This window comes from Drosophila takahashii, chromosome 3L, assembly GCF_030179915.1.
Source record: "Drosophila takahashii strain IR98-3 E-12201 chromosome 3L, DtakHiC1v2, whole genome shotgun sequence".
Classification (NCBI taxonomy): Eukaryota; Metazoa; Arthropoda; class Insecta; order Diptera; family Drosophilidae; genus Drosophila; species Drosophila takahashii.
The window spans coordinates 15,069,065-15,091,372 of NC_091680.1; the positions used below are offsets into that span (position 1 = coordinate 15,069,065).

General features: G+C 43.3%; 8 protein-coding genes across 8 annotated transcripts; 3 read left to right on the forward strand and 5 right to left on the reverse strand.

The window, feature by feature from the left end:
- Nucleotides 1-633: 633 nt before the first annotated feature.
- LOC108067668 (serine protease 1-like) lies at nucleotides 634-2,432 on the reverse strand. The gene is made up of 2 exons (XM_044395835.2): nucleotides 2,160-2,432; nucleotides 634-1,234 (listed from the first exon to the last, which is right to left on the reverse strand). Exons 1-2 carry the CDS (start codon nucleotides 2,417-2,419, stop codon nucleotides 670-672), a joined length of 825 nt encoding a protein of 274 aa, XP_044251770.1. The 5' UTR covers nucleotides 2,420-2,432; the 3' UTR covers nucleotides 634-669.
- Nucleotides 2,433-11,289: 8,857 nt separating this feature from the next.
- Nucleotides 11,290-12,273, reverse strand: LOC108067773 (serine protease 1-like). Its single transcript, XM_017156971.2, has 2 exons — nucleotides 11,976-12,273; nucleotides 11,290-11,901 (listed from the first exon to the last, which is right to left on the reverse strand). Exons 1-2 carry the CDS (start codon nucleotides 12,230-12,232, stop codon nucleotides 11,337-11,339), a joined length of 822 nt encoding a protein of 273 aa, XP_017012460.2. The 5' UTR covers nucleotides 12,233-12,273; the 3' UTR covers nucleotides 11,290-11,336.
- An 851-nt stretch (nucleotides 12,274-13,124) lies between these two features.
- Nucleotides 13,125-14,830, reverse strand: LOC108067667 (brachyurin). The gene is made up of 2 exons (XM_044395950.1): nucleotides 14,733-14,830; nucleotides 13,125-14,289 (listed from the first exon to the last, which is right to left on the reverse strand). The coding sequence occupies exons 1-2, from the start codon at nucleotides 14,828-14,830 to the stop codon at nucleotides 13,335-13,337; spliced, it is 1,053 nt and encodes a 350-aa protein (XP_044251885.1). The 3' UTR covers nucleotides 13,125-13,334.
- A 476-nt stretch (nucleotides 14,831-15,306) lies between these two features.
- Nucleotides 15,307-16,267, reverse strand: LOC108067672 (serine protease 1-like). Its single transcript, XM_017156808.2, has 2 exons — nucleotides 15,993-16,267; nucleotides 15,307-15,929 (listed from the first exon to the last, which is right to left on the reverse strand). The coding sequence occupies exons 1-2, from the start codon at nucleotides 16,250-16,252 to the stop codon at nucleotides 15,371-15,373; spliced, it is 819 nt and encodes a 272-aa protein (XP_017012297.2). The 5' UTR covers nucleotides 16,253-16,267; the 3' UTR covers nucleotides 15,307-15,370.
- Nucleotides 16,268-16,848: 581 nt separating this feature from the next.
- LOC108067679 (serine protease 1-like) lies at nucleotides 16,849-17,768 on the forward strand. The gene is made up of 2 exons (XM_017156819.2): nucleotides 16,849-17,120; nucleotides 17,178-17,768. Exons 1-2 carry the CDS (start codon nucleotides 16,858-16,860, stop codon nucleotides 17,734-17,736), a joined length of 822 nt encoding a protein of 273 aa, XP_017012308.2. The 5' UTR covers nucleotides 16,849-16,857; the 3' UTR covers nucleotides 17,737-17,768.
- A 215-nt stretch (nucleotides 17,769-17,983) lies between these two features.
- LOC108067666 (serine protease 1-like) lies at nucleotides 17,984-18,918 on the reverse strand. The gene is made up of 2 exons (XM_017156803.2): nucleotides 18,656-18,918; nucleotides 17,984-18,596 (listed from the first exon to the last, which is right to left on the reverse strand). Exons 1-2 carry the CDS (start codon nucleotides 18,913-18,915, stop codon nucleotides 18,038-18,040), a joined length of 819 nt encoding a protein of 272 aa, XP_017012292.2. The 5' UTR covers nucleotides 18,916-18,918; the 3' UTR covers nucleotides 17,984-18,037.
- Nucleotides 18,919-19,564: 646 nt separating this feature from the next.
- Nucleotides 19,565-20,461, forward strand: LOC138912876 (serine protease 1-like). Its single transcript, XM_070214476.1, has 2 exons — nucleotides 19,565-19,846; nucleotides 19,903-20,461. The coding sequence occupies exons 1-2, from the start codon at nucleotides 19,587-19,589 to the stop codon at nucleotides 20,459-20,461; spliced, it is 819 nt and encodes a 272-aa protein (XP_070070577.1). The 5' UTR covers nucleotides 19,565-19,586.
- Nucleotides 20,462-21,300: 839 nt separating this feature from the next.
- LOC108067665 (serine protease 1-like) lies at nucleotides 21,301-22,178 on the forward strand. The gene is made up of 2 exons (XM_044395949.2): nucleotides 21,301-21,560; nucleotides 21,620-22,178. The coding sequence occupies exons 1-2, from the start codon at nucleotides 21,301-21,303 to the stop codon at nucleotides 22,176-22,178; spliced, it is 819 nt and encodes a 272-aa protein (XP_044251884.2).
- The last annotated feature ends 130 nt before the right edge of the window (nucleotides 22,179-22,308 follow it).

A 22,308-nucleotide genomic window follows, 5' to 3' on the forward strand; every position in this document is an offset into this window, starting at 1 on the left:
AAAGTGCATAAAAACCAGTAAAATTGTTGATAAAAAATTGAACAAATCTCAGTAGGCCTTTTAAAATAAAAGTCTCAATTAACTGTTATTTACGGTCCCTGGTTTATAAGGGCCGTTTTCGGTCGTTTTTTAAATTTAAAATACGGTTAAAACCATGAAATTGTATAAAAATTTCAACAGGAAGATGATCGATGCATTACTTAAGCAATGAATTTTTCTTTTTTATCGCCACCATTGAAAACATTTAACTTTTTAAAACTTTAACATAGAAATGAAAAGCAGTTTAAGCAAGAGCGAACGCTATAGTCGAGTACTTCGACTATCAGATACCCGTTACTTAGCTAAAGGGAATGCGAGGGAGATGGAGATATGAAGACGTCAAAGCTACTGGCTCCATCTAGTGGCCGCTACAGGCTCCATCTAGCAGCCATTTAATTTTTTTAACATAACTGTTTAATGGATTGTCCGATTTTAAAATTTTAAAAAACACCACAAAATGGCATTTAAACTTTTACAAAATATGTAAATATGTGGGCTCCAGGCTTCTTTAAAAGAAAAACCACATGAAGCATGTGACAGTCACTCCAATGCACGTAAAATAATAACTACTAAAAATATTTCAACCAAACCAAGTATAAGTCAATAATCGTTTTTTTATTTGAAAGGTACTTATTTTTCAACACCAGAGTTATCCTTGATCCAGTCCAAGTAGCTGGTCACACGAGTGAAGCCAGCGGGGGCACCGGACTCGCAGCCAGCGCTGGACACAAAGGAGGTCACTCCGATAAGTACCTTGGAGCTGGCCAGGACCAATGGGCCGCCAGAGTCGCCGTTGCAGGTGGAGGTCTTGTTGGGGGTGGCAATGCAGATCACCTTGGAGGTGGCGATCAGGGTGCCGTAGGTATTCTGGCAGGTGGCGACGGACACAACATCGAAGGTCTCGTACTGCAGAGTTTCGGCCACGGTGGAGGCGGCATCAGAGGTCTTGCCCCATCCGGAGGCGATGGCCTTCTCTCCGGCATAAGTGGAGTAGGAGCTGGCGATGGCGGGCAGCGCAACCTTGTTGATGTAGGTGGTAAAGGCAACCGACGGGGTCTTGATCAGGGAAATGTCGTTCCTCAACACAACCGAGTTGTAGCTGGCGTGCTGAATGAAGTTGGAGCTAGCCACGGTGTGGGTCACCTTGGCGTTGGTGCGGACGGTGGCGCCGTAGTAAACGGTCACAGCGGAGGCACTGTAACAGAAAGATAACAATTATAAAAATCGAAATCTATCAAACCTATAAAGTATATATTCTTGATCAAGATCACTAGACTAGATCGACGTGTAAAAAATATTTCCAAAGGGACTATTCATCAAAAAGTTATAAGTTAATAAGGGAGTGGCTGCAAGATAGTCGCTGTGCAGCAGTCACATCTGTATCTCCATCGCGCTTTTGTTAGCTGAGTAACGGGTAACGGTTTTTCAGTTTTCTCAATTTTATTTTAAATACGTAAAACATATAAATTCCTTTTAAATTCATATATATTTGTTTTTATACCCTTGCAGAGGGTATTATGATTTCAGTCAGAAGTTTGCAACGCAGTGAAGGAGACGTTTCCGACCCCATAAAGTATATATATTCTTGATCAGCATCACTAGACGAGTCGATCTAGCCATGTCCGTGTGTCCGTCTGTCCGTCCGTCTGTCCGTCCGTCTGTCCGTCCGTTTCTACGCAAACTAGTCTCTCAGTTTTAAAGCTATCGGGATGAAACTTTCGCAAAAGTCGTATTTCTATTGCAGGTAGTATATATGTCGGAACCGACCGGATCGGACAACTATATCTTATTTTGGTTTATTTTTGTTGGTTTTTATTACATTTCCTTCTACTCTGGGATATGACTATTTTGAAATATTTCCGAATTTCGATTTTAATTTTTAAAAGATCGAACTACTATATCATATAGCTGTAATAGAAACGATCGAAAAATTAATGTGAAATAAAAAGAAATTTAACATTTTTGCGATTTGTAAATTAATAGAATGATCTGCAAGGGTATATAAGCTTCGGCTTGCCGAAGCTAGCTTCCTTTCTTGTTTTTAATTAGAGTTTAGAAATGAAGTTTTGTAATAAACCTTTTCTTCTTTATGATAGATTAAAGGGAATAAGTTCACTTACCCGGAAGTGCAGTGGGCAGCGGTCAGCACCCATTGGTTATCGATGATGGAGCCACCGCACCACCAGCTGCCGCTGGTGCTGGCGAAGCTGAGTCCCACCTGGTAGGGGAACTCTCCTTCGACGGCGGTCTTGCCGTTGGTGATGCGACCCTGGATCGAGGGCACGGCGGGCAGGTCACGAGGGTGGACCGGGGCCTCCTTGGGCAGGAGACTGGCGGAGGCGGTGGCCAGGGCCAAGGCGAAGACTACGAGCACTTTCATGATGGTCGAAGAACGAATGATTCTCCAGCGGACTGGCTAGCACTTATATACCATTATCGGCTGCCGGGCCTCTTGTATTCTGACCAAGTCATTTCTGTTTATGCGCGTGAAATTGCTTATCAGTCGTGGCTTTTTCTGATTTTTTTTATTTCCGCCAGAGAGGATGTAGTGGTACTTATCGGCTTTGATTGACCGAAAGCCAAAAAAAAGTATCTGCTGTTATCGGACTTGTGGGAAAGCAATGAGATTACACACCGCAGGCTTTCAATTAAACGCACTTCACAGGCGAACAGGCGGCAGACGTCGCCCACTCGAGTGATAAGTGATAAGAGATAAGCTTAGATTTCGCTAGATGACGGCAGTGCTATTTCGCCTTTGGCTAACGGACGACTTTTGATGACTTTTGCACTGCTTAACTTATATTAAAGTATATATTTTTAGCTGGGAAAATCCGGCTAAACGAAATCGCTCTAATCGAATTATTTGATTCTTTCAACGGCGATCGATCAGAAATTGTTTACGGTGACTCTCGACGAAGTGTGGAGTGGCTGAAATACCCAGAGATTATCTGATGGTCGTGAGACCGAAATCGTATTAAGCATACGCAGCGGTGTGCCAAAGTTGCCAACTCATTTTGTGTGGGCGGGCAGATGACAGTGGCAAGTTGAATCTGGGAAATTGAAATCAAATCGCCTTACGTGTCGGGCATGCAAAAGCAAGCCGGATTTTCGGATTCAGGCTCCAGCCGGACATTAGCACATAAAAACAATTCATTGCCTTTCATGCTGACACATGTAGTATGTAGTTTGCCGCCGGCCAGTGACTTTTGTGGGCCACTGTGCGTGTCTGGCCCATAAATGCCAGGCATAAAATAGATTTTCCCCCTTGAAGAGTAGTAAACACTTGGCCTGGAAAATTTTTCATTTATTTAATCCCTATATCAACTGCATTCTATTGATTTTCCTTCGTCCTGTTGAGCGTTTTTATGGTTGCTCCTTTCGCTGATTGCGGGAAAATTCGCTTCTTTTGTCTCTGTCTCTCAGGGGGAACAAAAGAAACTAATTTTCTTGAAATATTTGCTCTCATTGTTGGCTGAGCACCCAGTCTTAAAGCAACCAAAAAAATGAAAGGGTCGCACTTTAAATTGCTGGCAGAGATGTATGTAATACACTTATATATAAATGTATATTACGTATACGTAATGCGCTCACCCGACACACACGCTTATTAGACGCATTTCCGGCTGCGACAACGACAGCCTGAACAACAATGTCCAGTCCTCTCGGATAAAAGGAAAACTCAGCTCGCTCCTTCAGTTGCGTAGAAGGGGGCGAGAAAGAAAGGGACCCGAATATTCATCTGGATGTGACTACGCCTCTGGCTTAAGCAGATATAAACACAGTTGGGTTGAAAATAATAGCAGCATAAATAATCATTAATTTTTACCAAAAATATAATTTTATCTTTTAACATTAATGAAAATAGAAATAATTGTTAAGCAGAATAAAATTAAGGATATTTATATTAAAAGTTGTAATATTAATAAATTTGTGAAAATAACTTGCAATGGGTAATATATTTTCAGTCAAAAATATTTAAATCTCTAAATTTTATAACATTTTTAAAATCCATTAAAAACAAGTTATTAATTTCCTTGCTGCTAATATTATGACTTGTGATGTATGTGTGTACAAGTGTCCTTAGGAAGGCATTTGAAATGTCCCCCAGCGTGCGCTCTCCTTTGACGAGAAAGAGGAAAAGGACGAGACGACGACGACAAACAAGATTGCAGCAATAAAATTTCGACAAGTGAACAACAAATGATAAACGAAGCAGCAGCTTGGGATAAAAAGCAGCAGCAGCGGCAGCGAAAGGAGCAGTTCCCTGAGAGGTCAGTTTCGTTCTTGGGGAGCACTTGAAATGCTGGTGGCTGGCCAAGGATTCCGATTCCGTCCGGCTCACTTCAGCTGTGTTTGGACCTCTTCGGGGCAGCCATCTAATGTGAGCCGCATCGATTACGCTTCTACTTCCAATGGCACTCGGATTGTGTGTTTTGGCTGTCGCTATATATCCCCAATCCAATAATGTGGTATATGGCACTGGGAAAAATTTATAAAATATATTATATTGAAAGTATTCATAAAGTAAAAGTTATAAAAGTAAGATAATTTTGTAATATTTTATTTAATATTTTTGGATCCTGTTAAAAAGTATATGACTGAGAAAATCTTATTAGATAACGAATATTATTAAAATTAATAGTAAAAAAAATCAGAAATACATTTTATCTACCTACTATAGGATTTTTTGTTGTAGTATATTTTTTTCCAGTGCAGCAAAGATCGGTCAGATGAGTTTTTTGTGTTAAATTGTCATGAAAATGTCGCTGTGCCTGCGGTCAGCTCAAGACATCCGTCTCCGACTCCTTGTTGACCAGAATTAATGACAACTGTCTGGCCCAGCTGACCCGCCCACCCAACCACCCCTCTACCCACTTCTTGGCCCTGTCGCTGATGACTTATCACAGGGAACTATGTCTATTTCCTGCTATAATTCAAATTGCTTTTGGGGATGTCAACAGCAGCCGCCTCATTAATCATGCCGCCCGGGATAGTCTCACATTGCGTATGAGTAATGTGTTTGCCAGCCACCTTTTTTACTGAAGGTTTCCTCAGAACTCAGAGCCAACAACTTATCGCCTCATTTTATATCATCCCGTCTTCAAGATGTTACTGAAACCCAAACCCCTGGTGAAAATGCATTGGGAAAGTTTGCTTTTTATTTTTTTCCAAAATGCAATTTGCCGCTGCACTTGGGTGGTAAGTAGAGATGTTAGCGTGACTCACGTTTGAGTAAAGGGTGCGCCCTCCCTCCCTCAACTCTGTGACCTAAGTTAACCCAGGACTTAGCAGGTCCCGGGACTTGGTCAAAGTTTTGTGTTTGCAGTTTGTCAACTCGTTTTTAATGCGCGATGTATTGAAAAAGTTTGATTAGGGAGCAGCTGGCAGACTGGGGAGCTCTTTCCAAGTCTCCAACTCCACCTGAGTGCAATTTTCGAACAGAAAACTTGATAAAAAGGGAGCTTAGCGGCGACAGAGTGACGGAAAGTGGTTGTAAGCATTGCACATACGGCATGTTGTCCCAATACAGTGACTTCGACCAACTGTCAATATTCTGACACAAATCCGACGAACAGACGACAAACACAAGTGGCCACCATTAAATTTTATGCGCAGGGATCAAACTAAGTTATTATATGGGAGTTTGGGTACACATAAATGTATATTATATACATCGAGTTGGCTGGGCAAATATTTGAGAAAAACGCAGAGCGAGGACAATTTTTGCTTTCTCTGTGATTTTCTATCAATAAGCTGACGGCATCCCGTCGGCTTTTGCATATGATAAGGCTCAGTCTTTTTCCAGCTCGAAATATATAAATATAAATTCCTGCCATGCAAACAAATCCTTTTCGATAGATTGCTTTTGGCTCTCCCATTTTTTTTTCGCCGCCGTTCGCTTTTATTATTGTGTGCCAACGCCAAGGATTTTTGTCTACTCCGACAATTGGATTTCCACGGAGTGAAGGACGAAGTCGGGTGGATTTTTCGGGGCGAAACAAGTACGTGTCCCCATCGGAGGTGGTACTTGTCTGCTTATTGGCATTGGCACATCCCAGAAAGGAAAAAAAAGATGATTCCGCTCGGGCCGTATCAATGACTTTTGAATACCCACCGTGGATTCCTCCTATTGTTCCGGGCATTCTTGGCACCGAATATTGCAACTTTTCCTTTGTATATTTGCAGTTTCTTGTCTGACAGAATTTGAATGCAGTCTGATATTTTCGCCGGAGTACGGGAATAGTTAATATCCTGTGCAGATTGTTCATTCATTCGGGAATCTCCCTTTTGTTGAGACTTCATTAATGCCAGAAATTTATGCGATCCTCTGCTGAAATATCTCCGCATTCCGCTTGATGTAATGTCTGCCGCTTGTGTTGTGTCGGAAAATATATAACTACTCATCAAATTTTAGCTTGCAAATATTTATATGAATATGCAGCTGGGGCTGGCAAATGCTTTATGGCTTATAAACATTTTGTTTGCCAATATTTTTTCTGTGTTTTGCTCTCGTTGCTCTTGTTGTAAATTCGGTTTATTGTTTTCTATATATTTTTCTGCTTGAACGCACTAAAAGCCACTCCACTGCCAGTCAACCATTCAATCCACCTTCCTTTCGGACGGGTTCCTCCCATATTTCCTCCCCGATGCCGGCATTTGTTTGCTTTATGTCTTTATTTTGTGCCCTGCCGGAGGAGCAAAGTATTATTATTTTTTGCCCTACTCTTGCAGCCAGTCCTCGCTGCTCCTCTCCTTTTTTTACTGAGTGATGGCTCTAGGTAATGCCAGGATACCAGGACGGAGGCATGGGGATTTCGGTGAGTGCTCTCTGAGCGGCTTTGCATATGGCCCTGAGTGTGTGGACTATCTACTTGATATGTGCTCGGTGCTTTTGGGGAAGTTTTCAAGACCCGGAGATGTTTCAATTATTGTTACCGTTTGTTAGCCTAAAAGCAAACGCACTTCTTTAAGTAGTTCTCGAGTTCTATATATGGAGAATGTACAGAAAGTAAGCCATTAACTTTTCCCGTCAATCAATTGTCACTCCCAAAGGGAAAACAAAGAGGCAGGAAAAAAAGAAACATGAAAACAAAAGGCACGAGACCATGACAAGACATTTTACTTCCATGTGAATGAAATGAAATTAAGAGAAAAGGGGAAGTATGTTTTCGACAGCAGGAATTGTGGACTAAGAATTGCTCTAACAATTGATTTGGTTGCTTAGATTACCCAAGAAACTGGGAATGTTAAGACATTAATGAGATTGTAGACTTTTTTATCAATAGGAAAGTTACAGCTACATGTAGCTGATAAATGGAATTTTGTTTGTACCTCCAATTAAATTGTTATAATCTTTAGCTTTAGAGTATTTAGATACCAGAAAATCCCCCTTTTCTTTTATTGATAATATGGCGGGAAAATCTTTTTACAAATGATAAACAATTATTATTTCTTTCAAAATAAGTTTTAGTAAAGAACGTATTATTGCGCTAAAATTAAATCATATCTTATCAATGAGACAGTAGTTGCAGAAATTGAATGAATTGCAAGAAAATACGAATTTTCTTATCAATAGATTCATTAAATGACTTTCATGTTTAAAAAAAAATGTTTATCAAAATAAATAAAAATATTTTTGTTTATTTAGAAGAAAGTTATATAAAACATTACGTAAATATTTAGCTAAAAAACGGCACAAAATTAAATAGAAAGCTTCACAGCTCATCAAAGGAGCCCACTTGGACCAGAACAAGTGTAGGCCACTCCATCAGCAGTCAAGGCAGAAGGCAAACCAGCCAAAACTCTTTGTCTCCGGGTCCAAACAAAAAACCAGCGAACTTTGCCGTCAAGTCATTGTGGTGGATGCTGAGTGAACTTGTTTCGGGCGTTGGTGGTTCAAGTGGAGCCACCAGCAGAGCCGCACCAAGACCCAAGTGTTGTTTGGATTTCATTATACAATTATCTTGTTACCAGAAATAATGGTGTCGGGCCGGGCAACATGCCAAAAGCATTCAATGAGCCCGATGCGCCTTCCACTTACCCCCCAGTCTTTCCCAATGGGTGGGTGTTTGGACTGTCAGTCAGTCAGTCAGTTATCCCATACCAAACCGAAAACCAACCCAATCTCTAACACATCCACACACATGTGGGGAAGCCGGATGCTGAGCGCGTTAGGAAAAGCAGGAAGTCATTAGCCGAAAAAACTCTGGTGATGGCGGTTCCAACTGGGGTTGCTTAAGCGGGGAGGAAAGAGCCCAGTAATGCGATAAATAAATGAAAATGTTTGAGTTAAATGAATTAAGTGTGCGATACTCTCTACTCAGTGTGTGCTTGTGTTTTTTGTTTGGTTTTTGGCATGGGGCCTTTTTGTTAGAAACACTTTCTGTGTTGGCCTGTCATCGCAAGTGACTTGGGATTGTTAAGTGCTAGAGCAATAGTAATTGTTGGGCGCTTAATTAGCCGAACATCATTCAAAGTGTCACAGGCACACGGCCAACTAAGGGGTTAAGAAAATGCCAGTCAAAGTTTTTGCCAACTTAAATTACACTAGTTTACAGCCGAAATGCTCCCCAGCAATTGATGGCAAATTCAGTTAGTGTTGGACCTCTAGACCACGAAAATAGCATTAATTTTTTTTTCGATGGCACAGTTTTTTTTTAAAGATTTTTTAAAGTTCGAAATGTTAAATATCTGACTTTTTTCGAATTTTTTCTTATATCTCGGCAGATATCCACTCGATTGGGCCAGTTTTAGTTTTATTTTAAAGTCAATAGATCAGAGTTTAACTTTGCGATACAGATCTATATGATTGGATAAGTAATGGCAGCGCAGAAGCTCGACAAAGATGGAAAAGTGTTTTTAGGTCGACTGTAAGTCGTCTGTATATATCGTAAAAACTCGAAATAATTCCGTTGAAAAATCATAATGGGTACAAACTTAAAGTTTAGATCCTACCGAATAAAACAAGCCGGATATGGACCAAATCCATGGAAAACCGGATTTATAATGGATTTTTAAAGTTCGGATTTTTCCACTTTTTTCGGTTGACAGAGTCCAAATTTAAGATTTATCATAGGTGGCGACATGTAAACAAAAATAATTGGTGTTGGCATTCTAACAGAATTTGACATCAATTGCTGGGGAGCACACCAAGAATATTATTTTGTAAACTAGTGTTATTTCTCCAACTACTCTATCAAAATGATCGGGGGCTGTATTTTGCAGTCAAAGTGGTGACCCAGAAATTCCAAAGTTGAAGCGGTTAACTAAATATCAACTTATGATTTAGCAAAGTTAGCTAGTAAGTTCAGCCAAGAAAAAATGAAATAAAAAAACCTACTTAAATATCTCTTTGTGTAATTGCGGTCTGACCTAAGGGGTAAAGCCAAAATTCTGTTTCTAATTAAATTGTTTTTCATGCTGAGTATAACATCATCATCATAAACCCCATTACAACTACAACTATTCGAAGTCAGGCTCATTTTCGCCATGTGGTGACCCCGAAATGCTGACTTTGCAGAGTCTGCTTTTTCTTTTTTTGATATTTTCGGTTGGCTAATTCCGACTCCACTTAATTAATTATGTAGCCGAATCTTGGCCCCCGCCAAAAATCGTTAATTAAGTTGATTGCTTTCAATTGGCTGGCATTTATTAGCCGGGATTGCGTTGTTGACTCGCCAGTCGAAAAGTCCCGAATCGGCCCCCTCCGCCCTTTTATTTGGCCATAATTGATGAGCTGACAGTTCGTTAATTGATTTTGCTCTGTGATTAGAGCTCCATACGAGCTCCATGCGAGAATTGATTTTATTAGCTGCCATTTGAAGGGGAGCTAAATATTTAATTGGTGCGAAGTGGGTCAGAGGCCAAGGCCCTTGGCCCAAAGGTGCCAGGACATAAATAAGTAAATTAAAGTCAATGCAAATTCCGGCTACCGGATATTCGTCGTCTCTGTGTCCGCAGGCTGGTAAAATATTTTGCCAATAAAGTGAATCAAAGAAAACCATTTGACCAACTGACTGTCATTGGGAAAGTCAGGCCGAAATGCCCCATCAACGAAGTTCACTTCAATCTGGGAAAAGCAGGGAAATGAAGTTTGCGGCCAAGAAGGAGGCGAACTTTGGGGCGTTCAATCAGAGCAGCATTGCAACTGGGCAAAGTGGATTTTAAATAAAAAACTTTGGCCATAAACACTCGTTGTCCGCTTTCTGGGTTGACATTTTAACTAACTTTACCGCCACACACTCACATACCCATAGTGAGTAGTAACTTCTGCGTTTTTTATTTCGGGGGCCATGTATGATATTTTGTCATATCTAAACCACAGAATACGAGTGCAGGAAACTTTTTGTGCTGTCATAAATTTCCGCAATGCAAACATTTATCAGCACGACTGGACCCCTTAACTCTCGGCTGGGAGTTGGGGGTCTCCCGTTTCCATTCCCATTCTCCCTTCAAGCTCAGCTGCTGCTATTTTCCCTGACTGACTTTGTTATGTCTCTGGATTTGGATCTGGTTTTTGGTTTCTGTTCCTGTTTCCATCTCCGTCTCTGCTTTCTGTCGCTTGGCTCGTGTTGAGTAAATGCTTTTTATGCGGAACCGCAGGACCATCTGGTCGGGACTGGTTTTTAGGCACCACCTGCCATCCTTCCACATGTGAGGTCCCTACACTGTTGGAAATTCCCATCAAAAAGTCCTCGAATTTGATGGCCTGAAAATAATAAGTGCTGCGAATAAAGAAACAACTTTCGTCATTTATTTAAATGCCTCGTAATAATTCAAGTGTTGACATATTGTCTGCGTTTTTCTTTTGACTTTTACTTGGGCGAAACTTTTCCTTATTTGCCTGTTTTTTTCAGCTTGCTCTGAAGTTTTCAGTTTTTATTGTGTCGCTTGGCAATTTAATGAATTTTAATGAGAGCATGTAACAGCTTGGCCAACTTTCACTTTTAATTGTCGATTATTTTACTTTATGTTCATTTATTTCATGATATTAATATTTTTTGTTTTAAACGTTAAATTTGTTTCATTTTAATTGGTGTAAATAAATAGATTTGTTCTTTCTTAAGATTATGAATAAACAAATTTCATTTAAATTTTGTTTTGTTTTAGTAATTCTTTGTAAGCTTCATCATAGCCACCATCGGTAGTTTTGGATCTCGAGAGTGCGAAAACATTCGGTTGTGCCCATATTACCCCCGTGGATCAGGGCTTTGTTTGGAACTCCCCCTTTGAAACATAAACCGCTTAAAGTTCGTTAGAAATGATTTTTATATTTTTGCGAAATGATCGTTCCCCATCTAGTAAGAGATGCCAGTGTTGGACTTGATCCAGTCCACGTAGCTGGTCACACGGGTGAAGGCAGCTGGGTAGCCCTTCTGGCAACCGGCAGAAGCACCGAAGGAGGTAGCACCGATCAGAACCTTGGAGGAGGACAGAACCAGAGGGCCGCCGGAGTCACCGTTGCAGGTGGACTGACCGTTGGGGGTGGCGACGCAGATGTTGGAGGAGGTCACGATCGAGGATCCGTAGGTGTTGGCACACACGCTGTTGGCGATCACAGTCAAGGCGACGTAGTACAGTTCGTTGGCCACCGAGTTGGACGTATCACTGGTGCGGCCCCATCCGGAGGCGATAGCGGAATCACCGGTATAGGTCGAGTAAGAGCTGGCGATCGATGGGAGCTTGACAGCCTGGATATTGGTGGTGTAGGCGACACTGGGGATCTTGATCAGGGAGATGTCGTTCTTCAAGTTGGCGCTGTTCCAGCCGGAGTGGATGATGATGTCGGAGCTGGAGACGGTGGCGGTAACCTCGGCGGCGGTACGCACGGTGGCGCCCAGGTAGACGGTCACGGACGAAATTCTGTGATGGACGAGAATATGAAAATATAAATAGAATATGTATATTATATAGAATATGTAAAAAAGGACACTCACCCATCGGTACAGTGAGCAGCGGTCAGGACCCAGGAGTTTCCGATCAGGGAGCCACCGCACCAGGCGCTGGACAGAGCGCTCACTCGCAGGGAAAGTCCCACCTGGTAGGGGAACTGGCCGACGGAGGCTTTGCTTCCTCCGGTGATGCGACCCTCGATGCTGCCAACCACGGGCATCTCGCGGCTGCGGTGGTGGAGCTCCGACTCCGGGAAAGCGGAGGCGGCCACGGCCAGGGCAAGGATGATCAGGAACTTCATCTCGGGAATTGTTGCTTGTTCAGTTAAAGGAACTCAACTGGTCTTCCAAGGCCCGCCAGGGGTCTTTTATAGTGGAAAAATCGCCTGTGATTAGGTTGCACTTCACAAATAGACCTGTCGCGATTAGATAGAGGGCCTCCAAAGTCGGTTCGAACTACCTTATCTGCCGAGATTTTGTGCAGAAGATATGAATGAATGAACTTCAGCCACACGGCCGCCAAAATTACTTTCCCAATCCTAGAATCCCGATATGGATCTAATCTGGGCAGTGGGCCGGCCTCAGGTGGATTTCCAGATTGCACTGGTGCGATACCGAAAGCCGAGCATGAGGTTGCTAATTAATTTGATTAGTTTTAAACATAAAAGATATATAGAGTATATATACAAAACTGGCAAAGGTTTGCGTGTGCCGCTTGCGTATCTTAGAAGTCGGTTACTATTACTATCTTATCGCTTGTCTATAGGGAGAGATACTCTGTAAGCCTACAGTTTAGCAGGTTTGACGGCTTGTTTGTTTGTTTACCTTCAGGAAAGGTCAAGGAGGAGGACGTGAGTCGGTCAGGACTGGCGAAAACCCCTTTTGACAGCTGAATAATAAAACCCAAATTATTTGCGCATTGGGTGTCTCTTTTCCATTTACGATTATAAACAAACAAAGTTCGATTGTTTTCGCAACCGCAGCCGTTCTTTATCAGCGATTGCCGCGTGATTTGATGACGCGTTTGGCTGACCACATCGCTGCGGTTAATGGCCAATTCGGATGGCCAATTAAAGACGATTAGCTGAGAAAGGAGTGGATGAGGGCTGTAACAAAGATAAAGGCGAATTCATCAGCAATTTCCACTGGAATATTTTATTTTCCTTTTATTGAGCTCCCCAAATTGACTTGGTCTGCTGTAATGCCGAAATGTTTATTGTTATTTATCGGTAACAATTTCCATTCAAGGGAAAACAACCACCCATTAAATGAACCATTTTCACCTTCCCTTCTCGGCAGGAACCTGTCGGTCGTCTCGGTTTCAGTGCTCAAATTGGTTTTATTGTCTGGCCCGAGACTATATTGTTTAGCAATTAATGGTCTGCAATTAGGCGTTAATTGCATTTAGTTGGTCATTGCCGTTTGTTGTCGGATCCATGGCAAATATGCGGTTATCCTGGCGTAGGCAGTGGGCGCCCCCACCTCGCAGCCCTCGACGCTGCCGAACGAGGTGACCCCGATCAGGTAGCTGACGTTGCGCCAGTGGTAAACCAATGGTCCACCGGAGTCGCCGTTGCAGCCACCTCGTCCATTTTGTCCATCGGTGCACAGGTGACGCTGGCCAACCAATCCTGGCAGGAAATAGCAGATGCAGCGTTCCTGATTGATCACCTCCGCATCCAAGTACTGAAGAATTCGCGTTTCACTGCCGGGTGAGTCTCCTAATCTTCCCCAGCCAGATAGGGTCACCACTTGACCTTCCAAAAACGTTTGATGCATAAACTCTCCAGCCAGCTCTATGGGTTGCACTCGATCCGAGGTGATGACCTTTCTCGTCAGTCGTATCAAAGCCAAGTCATTGTATCCCCCGAAGCCCAAGTAATCCGGATGGGTGAAGAAATCCCGATGTGTTACCAAAATAACTTCGGCGGAGTCTTCAGAGTCGGCGAATATTGTGGCACCTGTGTAAATTCTTGCCCCGATGGCATCGATTAAACAGTGAGCTGCGGTCAACACAAACTGAAGGGTGATAAGGGAACCACCGCACTTGAAGAGATCGCCACCACTCTGCTGAATCACCAGACCCACTTGATAGGGAAACATGCCACGTGCCGCCAGTTCTCCACCTGCAATTCGAGTGTTTACTGGGGAGGTTTGATTCAGCTCCTCTTCGAATTTCTCGCAGCGAAGACGCCAGTTTTCATAGCCCAGTTGAAAACGTTTCTCCATAATTGTTTCATCATCAACAGGAGACTCCTCTGCAGTGTCTTCAAAACTATCCAGCCAAGTTTTTGCTGAGACTACCAGTATTGGTAAAAGTAGGCAGAGAAGTGGCGTCATTCGTAGCGCCATCTTATCACTGAAAATATACGAAATATAATAAGGGGAGTACCCCGTAATTGCAATCCTTAAGTGTTTATTTGGAAATTCTTTTTCATATGAAGAGGGTGCTCCTTTCTTTATCAAAATCATTTTATGATGAACGAAAATGATGAATGAATTCACCTTTTTCGTTTTGCCAATGACTTACACTCAGATATCTGAGGTCGTAATAAGTAAGTCCACGTTGAGGTCTGAGTGGGCTCTTCATGTGAAGTACTGGCGTTGTTGTTGTTTTAGCTGGTGTTTTTATATAGTCAGCTATTGTGGCATCAACATTGCGTCGACGTCTTGGTTGTGGCACGTGTCCGATTCGTCTGTTAATTGAATTTGCCTGGGCCAGTGCAAATTATACCCACGGAGATGGGAAGAGCAGCAGATGTTTGGCATTCAATTCCTCAAGCTCCCGTGTAATTGCCGCACGTTTCGGCGATTATGTTGCTTAGGCCATAGGCCTTCGACTTGGACTTGGACTCCCTTTGGCCAAATGCAGTCGCCTTAATTGCTTTCGAACCACTCATTTTGCGGGGCCTTCAATTGCACGATTTCTGGTTTAGCCCCATAATGTCTGGGTCGGGGTCTCTATAAATTTATTGACTGCCGTTTTATCAGCGCTTAGTTTATTATTTGTTTAATTTACTGCACGCCTTTGCTTGCATTTCGACACATGAAAAGGCCGTTGATAATGTTCCGGGAGCTAAATGGCTTTAAGGTATTACACACCAAGGCCCAATATCCGTCATTTGGTTTCATATTGATCATAAATTACGTACTTAAGATCATAAGTTATAAGTAAATTTACTTGGTGTTTCAGAGCCACAAATATTTAATAACTTTCTTAGGAAATTAAATCAAAAGGAAATAGTTTAAAAGTTAACACTCACACTTATTTAGGGTATTTTAGTTTAAGTTTGGATATTCCCTATCCAATTTCTTACAAAATTTATATAAATTGGCTTGTTCTTTTGCAGGACAATGTAAAGAAAACATCAATTCATTTTATTTTAAGGATAAAAAAATCGTTTTATTTTGTGTGCGATAAGTGGTGTAAAATCAGTTTTTTACTGCTTAATATCGGTGTTGGCCAGGATCCAGGGCACGTAGTAGGCAACACTGGTGAATGCAGCGGGAAGGCCAGCTTCGCAACCACTAGCCGATCCAAAGGAGGTGGCACCGATGAGGGTCTTGTCATACACCAATGGGCCGCCTGAGTCACCCTGGCAAGTGGAGGACTTGTTGTCCGTGCCAACGCAAAGAATCCTATTAGTGACAATTAGGCTTCCAAAGGTATCCTCGCAAACGGACTTCGCAATGATGGGGAGGTCGACATACTGGAGATCCTTATGCACGGCGGTGGCAGAATCTGAAACAAGGCCCCATCCGGAGGCAACGGCTGTCTTTCCAACCAAGGAGGTGTAGCTAGAGGAGCTGGCGGGCAGGGCGATCGTGTTGACAGCGGCAGAGAGGGAAACGTCGGAGATCTTGATCAGCGAGATATCGTTGCGGATGATCGCAGACAAGTAGCTTTCGTGCTGGATGAAGTTCGAGCTGGCGACGGTTTGGGTGAACTTGGGGCTGGTACGAACGGTGGCACCGAAGTTGATGGTTACGCTAGCGGCTCTGCATTGAGGATTCTCTCATTAGACGGGATCCTATAAAGGATCTGTATTAAAGGCAACTTACCCGTCGGTACAGTGAGCAGCAGTCAACACCCAGCGAGTGCTGATGAGGGAGCCACCGCACCACCAACCTCCCTGAGAGCTGGAGAAGGCGAGTCCCAGCTGGTAGGGGAACTGGTCGGCCACGGCGTCCTTGCCGTTGGTGATGCGACCATTGATCGATGGGGTCGAGACCCTGTCGCGAGGATGGACAGGAGCGACCTTGGGCAGGAGCCCGGCGGAGGCGGAGGCCAGAGCCAGAACCAAAACTACGAGAACCTTCATGCTGTTGCTCAAACTATGAGTGATTATTCGCTTCTCTGGGGCCCTCTTTTATACCCAAACTATAGAATCTTATCTCCATAGATGGCTGGCCAGTCCACTTGAATGCTCTGATTACATTTCGCAGAATTTTTTATCAGTTTATTTTTTTTTTTGGTGCTTTTGTAATATATTTCTAGACTGATAAGATTTTAAAGTACTGGCACTCATTTGCCTATCAATTACCTTAAACTTGGAAGCAAAGACATTTTAACATGGTTAAATAATCGTTATATTTTACTTACTCACCCATATGTATTACCTTATCATTGCTGATTTTTTACTTCTTTATCTATATAGTAAACAATATAAATAAATAATCTAAAAGCAAACCTTTGTTAAGGCAAATTTATTATTTAATTCTAGGTAATATGGGAACGTAGTTTCCCCTATTGATGTAACATATTTGTGAGGCATCGATGTTCTCCACAATAAAATTTGTAAATTCCTTATAAGACTAAAGGATTTTATAAATTTACAATTATTGTGTCCCTATATTGATAAGATCTTAGTATATAATGACCCCTATTAGCAGGTAATTTTCACTCAGTCAAGTGTAATCGATCAGAATGAAGGTCTTTGTGGTTGTGATCCTAGCAATTGCAACCGTTTCTGCGGGTGTTTTGCCTCAGGTTGATACTCCAGTGCATCCTCGTGACCTTGTGGATGCTCCATCCATTGAAGGTCGCATTACCAACGGAAACAAGGCAGCTTCCAACCAGTTTCCCTACCAGGTGGGACTCGCTTTTAAGAACTCCGCTGGCAGTTGGTGGTGCGGTGGCTCAATCATAGCAAATACTTGGGTTCTAACTGCTGCCCATTGCACAAATGGGTGAGTAATCATTCCAGATACCTTTAATTTAAATTTTATAAAATATCTCTTTTGCAGTGCCTCTTCCGTGACCATTTACTATGGTTCTACACTTCGGACCAGTGCCAAATTGAAGAAAAAGGTTTCCAAATCAAAGTTTGTACAGCACGCCAGCTACAAAGCGGCAACTCTACAGAACGACATCTCCCTGATCAAAACGCCATCTGTTAAATTCACGGCTGCCATAAACAAGATCACCCTGCCCTCCATCGCAAGCAGCAACTCCTCTTTCGCCGGACAGACTGCCATAGCCTCCGGATGGGGCACGACCTCAGATTATGATAGTTCGGTCACCTCCTACTTGCAATATGCCGAACTCCAGGTCATCAGTAATGCCGTGTGCCAACAGACCTATGGGTCCTCGATCGTCACTAGTGGAGTCATCTGTGTGGCTTCCACGAACAAGAGATCAACCTGCCAGGGCGATTCTGGAGGTCCTTTGGCCCTGAATGGTAAACTGATTGGAGTCACCTCATTCGTATCCGCTTTGGGATGCGAGAAAAATAAGCCAGCTGGCTTTACTCGCGTCACCAGTCACTTGGATTGGATCAAGACCAAGTCCGCAGTGTTTTATTAGGAGATATTTCTAAAGTTTCTCTAGCTATGTCAAATACTAGATTAAATCGATTTTGAAAATATATTTTAATTATTATGCAACAGAAGCATTGTCTATTATTTAGCTTCTAAAGGGAAACAATGGCTGTTGAACCCAATTTCCTATATGCTACTGTCCTAAGTAACTTATTTATTATTAGTATTTAAAAAATCTATTCCATTGAAAAGATTACTTTATCCTTAAAATTAAAAAAAAAACAAATAGAAAATATTTGAATGCTCTCATTTTATTTTTGAAAAAGTTACAGGACTCGTTGGATCCTCTAAGCCGAAACTCCGGAGTTGGTCTTGATCCAGTCCAAGTAGCTGGTCACGCGGGTGAAGGCGGCTGGCTCGCCAACCTCGCAACCATCGGGCGATCCAAAGGAGGTGATGCCGATGAGGGTGCCATCCAGAGCCAGGGGGCCACCGGAGTCTCCCTGGCAAGTGGAAGTTCCCTTGGGGGTGGCCACGCAGATCACCCTGCTGGTGACGATCAGACTGCTAAAGGCCTTCTGGCACACGGAGTTCTCGATGACAGTCAGGTCGGTGAACTGGAGGTCCCTGGCCACGGCGGTGGCCTCATCGGAGGTAAGACCCCATCCAGAGGCAACGGCGGTCTGGCCAACGTAAGTGGAGTAGCTACTGGCGATGGCGGGCAGGGCGATCTTGTTGACGGCAGCCGAGAAGGTTACGGACGGGGTCTTGATCAGGGAGATGTCGTTGCGGACGGTCAGAGAGATGTAGTTGGCATGCTGGATCCAGTTGGAGCTGGAAACGGTGTGGGTGAACTGCGGGCTGGTGCGAACGGTAGCTCCATAGTAGATGGTCACGGAGGAGGCACTGAAAAGTTAATACTAAATTAATCCAGGAATCTCCCGAAAGGTGCAAAGGCAACTGACCCGCTGGTGCAGTGGGCAGCAGTCAGAATCCAGGAGTTGTCGATGATCGATCCACCGCACCACCAGCTGCCCTCCGATCCGACGAAGCTCAGTCCCACCTGGTAGGGGAACTGATCCGCCACGGCGTTGTTTCCGTTGGTGATGCGACCGGTAATGGAGGGCACTGTGGTCCTGTCACGAGGATGCACAGGAGCGATCTGGGGCAGGAGCCCAGCGGAGGCGGAGGCGATGGCCAAAACCAAGACTGCGAAGACCTTCATACTGATGGCTGATTGAACAGTGAATGATTTCCCTTCAAAAACGGGTCTGTTATATACCCGATCCAAAGGGTCTTATCTGGAAGATCGCTGGGCAAATCCCCATGGCCCGATAGTACTTCTTTTAGGGGGAAAAGCCAACTACCTTACAAAGAATAGATAATCCCATGCCGGTCTGCCATTAATAATTTTTAATTGCAAAGTAGATTTACTTTGTGCTTTAAACTTAAAATTATTATTAGAATAAACTTTAAATAAGACTATTATTCAGGAGGTATTCAAAGGAAGAAGTTCCTTGTTGGATATATTAAATTGATGCTGAGATACAAATATCAAAAGGTAATTGAAAAATAATTTAAAAATGGCTCACCTTTTATATTTTGATTATTATAGGAATTTTTCAAAGATTTGTTATACAAACATACAAACTTTGTTAGTAATAAAGGCAAATTTATTAATTTCTTTTTTTAGTGTGTTATTTAAACGGATAAAATCTAAATAGAATGGGAATTTCCACATAGGCATTTCTAGAAGTATCACAGCCTTAGCCATAACTTACACTCAGTTAAATCAATTGGGATTTTCCCGTTGGTTTATATTGATAAGAACGCAGAAAGGTATATAATAACCCTGATCAAGTGATGATTATCACTCAGTAATCACCATTGGTCACCATGAAGGTTTTTCTTGTCCTCGCCCTGGCTGTTGCCTCCATTTCTGCTGGGATCCTGCCTCAGGACACTCCTATGCATCCTCGTGATATTGTGGCAGCTCCCTCTATCAATGGACGGATTACAAACGGAAAGAACGCAGCGGAGAATCAGTTTCCCTACCAGGTGGGACTCAGTTTCACCGGATCTTCCGGCAGTTGGTGGTGCGGCGGTTCCATTATCGCTAATACTTGGGTTCTAACTGCTGCCCACTGCACCGAGGGGTGAGTATCCCGATTGAAAGGCGTTCTTAAAAGACTTCTAAGATTTGATTTCCTAGTGCCTCCTCCGTAACCGTTTATTATGGTTCCACCGTTCGCACCAGTCCCAAGCTGACCCACACCGTTTCCAGTTCCAACTTCGAGCAGCACGCCAATTTCGACTCGGACACCCTGAACAATGATATTTCCCTAATCAAGACCCCATCGGTAACTTTTTCGGCGTCCATCAATAGGATTTCCCTGCCCGCCATCGCCAGTAGCTACTCGACTTATTCCGGACAAACGGCAGTCGCCTCCGGATGGGGCAGGACCTCCGATACCTCCACTTCCGTGGCCAAGAACCTGCAGTATGCCGATCTGAAGGTTATTGCCAACTCAGTGTGCCAACAATCCTATGGAAGCAAAGTGGTCACCAGCGGAGTCATCTGCGTTTCCTCGGTGAACGAGGTCTCCACCTGCAAGGGCGATTCCGGCGGTCCTTTGGCTTTGGACAGCCGGCTGATTGGCGTGACCTCCTTCGTTTCTTCCAAGGGATGCGAGAAAAATGCCCCAGCTGGTTTCACCCGCGTTACCAGTTACCTGGATTGGATCAAGTCCAAGTCAGGGGTTTCCGCTTAGGAAAACTCCTGTTTACGTACGATATTTCGTAAATAAATAATAATTGCAAGCAAACTAGAGTTTTACAAATTTTTATTTTCAACGGAAATTTTGCCAGTGATGAAATGGGCTGGTACTTTACATGCTAAATTTTATAAAGGCGTTAGGAAAATCTAAAAAATTTATAATCACATTGTTGATCAGTATAAATCCTTTTCTTAAATCTTTTTAGACATTTCACGAAGGATATGTTTTAAATTGAAAAGGTGCAACTCTCAAGGATTAAGAGCAAGTCTGATGTTTCGGCTTGGAAAATATGAATTTTTGTGTAAGATTATTCACAAAAAAAAGAATAACTACAAGCAAATGAGAGTTTGACCAATTTTAGTTTTCAAAAATAAACCTCTTTTATTTTGTTTTATTATTTCCTGATACACTACAAAATTTTATTTGTTTTTTAAGTATACCGATTAATATATTCGGACAAGACTTAAACGACTGTTATGTATCTAGGTATATATAAATATATAACTAACTCCTTTGACCGATTCCTCTAGATAAACAATTATATTTTTAATAGGCGCAATTTATATTCCGAACTATAAATTAGTTGATCACTTCCTTGCCATTAAAATGTAAAATAAAAGAAAAATTTAAATAGTTATAAATTTATTGCACAACAATGTGAGGTTTATCTATGCATTGTAAGGTTTTTTGGCTTTTCCCCCTGAAAAATTTCCGGAAATACTATCGAGCCATGGGGATTTGCCCAGCGATCTTCCAGATAAGACCCTTTGGATCGGGTATATAACAGACCCTTTTTGGAAGGGAAATCATTCACTCTTTGATCAGCAATCAGCATGAAGGTATTCGCAGTCTTGGTTTTGGCCATCGCCTCCGCCTCCGCTGGGCTCCTGCCCCAGATCGCTCCTGTGCATCCTCGTGACAGGACCACAGTGCCCTCCATTACCGGTCGCATCACCAACGGAAACAACGCCGTGGCGGATCAGTTCCCCTACCAGGTGGGACTGAGCTTCGTCGGATCGGAGGGCAGCTGGTGGTGCGGTGGATCCATCATCGACAACTCCTGGGTTCTGACTGCTGCCCACTGCACCAGCGGGTGAGTTGCCTTTGCACCTTCCGTGAGATTCCTGGATTAATTTAGTATTATCTTTGCAGTGCCTCCTCCGTGACCATCTACTATGGAGCTACCGTTCGCACCAGCCCGCAGTTCACCCACACCGTTTCCAGCTCCAACTGGATCCAGCATGCCAACTACATCTCTCTGACCGTCCGCAACGACATCTCCCTGATCAAGACCCCGTCCGTAACCTTCTCGGCTGCCGTCAACAAGATCGCCCTGCCCGCCATCGCCAGTAGCTACTCCACTTACGTTGGCCAGACCGCCGTTGCCTCTGGATGGGGTCTTACCTCCGATGAGGCCACCGCCGTGGCCAGGGACCTCCAGTTCACCGACCTGACTGTCATCGAGAACTCCGTGTGCCAGAAGGCCTTTAGCAGCCTGATCGTCACCAGCAGGGTCATCTGCGTGGCCACCCCCAAGGGCACTTCCACTTGCCAGGGAGACTCCGGTGGCCCATTGGCTCTGGATGGCACCCTTATCGGAATCACCTCTTTTGGGTCGCCCGATGGTTGCGAGGTTGGCGAGCCAGCCGCCTTCACCCGCGTGACCAGCTACTTGGACTGGATCAAGACCAACTCCGGAGTTTCGGCTTAGAGGATCTAACGAGTCCTGTAACTTTTTCAAAAATAAAATGAGAGCATTCTATTATTTGTGGCGTTTTCTTAATTATTAGCAAAACTAGTTTTGCCCTTTTTCTCTACGAGTAACTTGTATAATTAAGTAA

What these genes read in the sequence shown, in the direction of transcription:
- LOC108067773 (XM_017156971.2), bottom strand. Translation starts at nt 12,232, where the DNA reads ATGAAGTTCCTGATCATCCTTGCCCTGGCCGTGGCCGCCTCCGCTTTC. An exon ending in GCTGCTCACTGTACCGATGG is followed by an intron (nt 11,902 to 11,975) that starts GTGAGTGTCCTT and finishes CGTCCATCACAG; the next exon opens with AATTTCGTCCGTGACCGTCT.
- LOC108067672 (XM_017156808.2), bottom strand. Translation starts at nt 16,252, where the DNA reads ATGAAGGTTCTCGTAGTTTTGGTTCTGGCTCTGGCCTCCGCCTCCGCC. An exon ending in GCTGCTCACTGTACCGACGG is followed by an intron (nt 15,930 to 15,992) that starts GTAAGTTGCCTT and finishes TCCTCAATGCAG; the next exon opens with AGCCGCTAGCGTAACCATCA.
- LOC138912876 (XM_070214476.1), top strand. Translation starts at nt 19,587, where the DNA reads ATGAAGGTTTTTCTTGTCCTCGCCCTGGCTGTTGCCTCCATTTCTGCT. An exon ending in GCTGCCCACTGCACCGAGGG is followed by an intron (nt 19,847 to 19,902) that starts GTGAGTATCCCG and finishes TTGATTTCCTAG; the next exon opens with TGCCTCCTCCGTAACCGTTT.
- LOC108067667 (XM_044395950.1), bottom strand. Translation starts at nt 14,830, where the DNA reads ATGAGTGGTTCGAAAGCAATTAAGGCGACTGCATTTGGCCAAAGGGAG. An exon ending in AGCAACATAATCGCCGAAAC is followed by an intron (nt 14,290 to 14,732) that starts GTGCGGCAATTA and finishes GTATATTTTCAG; the next exon opens with TGATAAGATGGCGCTACGAA.
- LOC108067666 (XM_017156803.2), bottom strand. Translation starts at nt 18,915, where the DNA reads ATGAAGGTCTTCGCAGTCTTGGTTTTGGCCATCGCCTCCGCCTCCGCT. An exon ending in GCTGCCCACTGCACCAGCGG is followed by an intron (nt 18,597 to 18,655) that starts GTCAGTTGCCTT and finishes TTAACTTTTCAG; the next exon opens with TGCCTCCTCCGTGACCATCT.
- LOC108067668 (XM_044395835.2), bottom strand. Translation starts at nt 2,419, where the DNA reads ATGAAAGTGCTCGTAGTCTTCGCCTTGGCCCTGGCCACCGCCTCCGCC. An exon ending in GCTGCCCACTGCACTTCCGG is followed by an intron (nt 1,235 to 2,159) that starts GTAAGTGAACTT and finishes TTTCTGTTACAG; the next exon opens with TGCCTCCGCTGTGACCGTTT.
- LOC108067665 (XM_044395949.2), top strand. Translation starts at nt 21,301, where the DNA reads ATGAAGGTATTCGCAGTCTTGGTTTTGGCCATCGCCTCCGCCTCCGCT. An exon ending in GCTGCCCACTGCACCAGCGG is followed by an intron (nt 21,561 to 21,619) that starts GTGAGTTGCCTT and finishes TTATCTTTGCAG; the next exon opens with TGCCTCCTCCGTGACCATCT.
- LOC108067679 (XM_017156819.2), top strand. Translation starts at nt 16,858, where the DNA reads ATGAAGGTCTTTGTGGTTGTGATCCTAGCAATTGCAACCGTTTCTGCG. An exon ending in GCTGCCCATTGCACAAATGG is followed by an intron (nt 17,121 to 17,177) that starts GTGAGTAATCAT and finishes TCTCTTTTGCAG; the next exon opens with TGCCTCTTCCGTGACCATTT.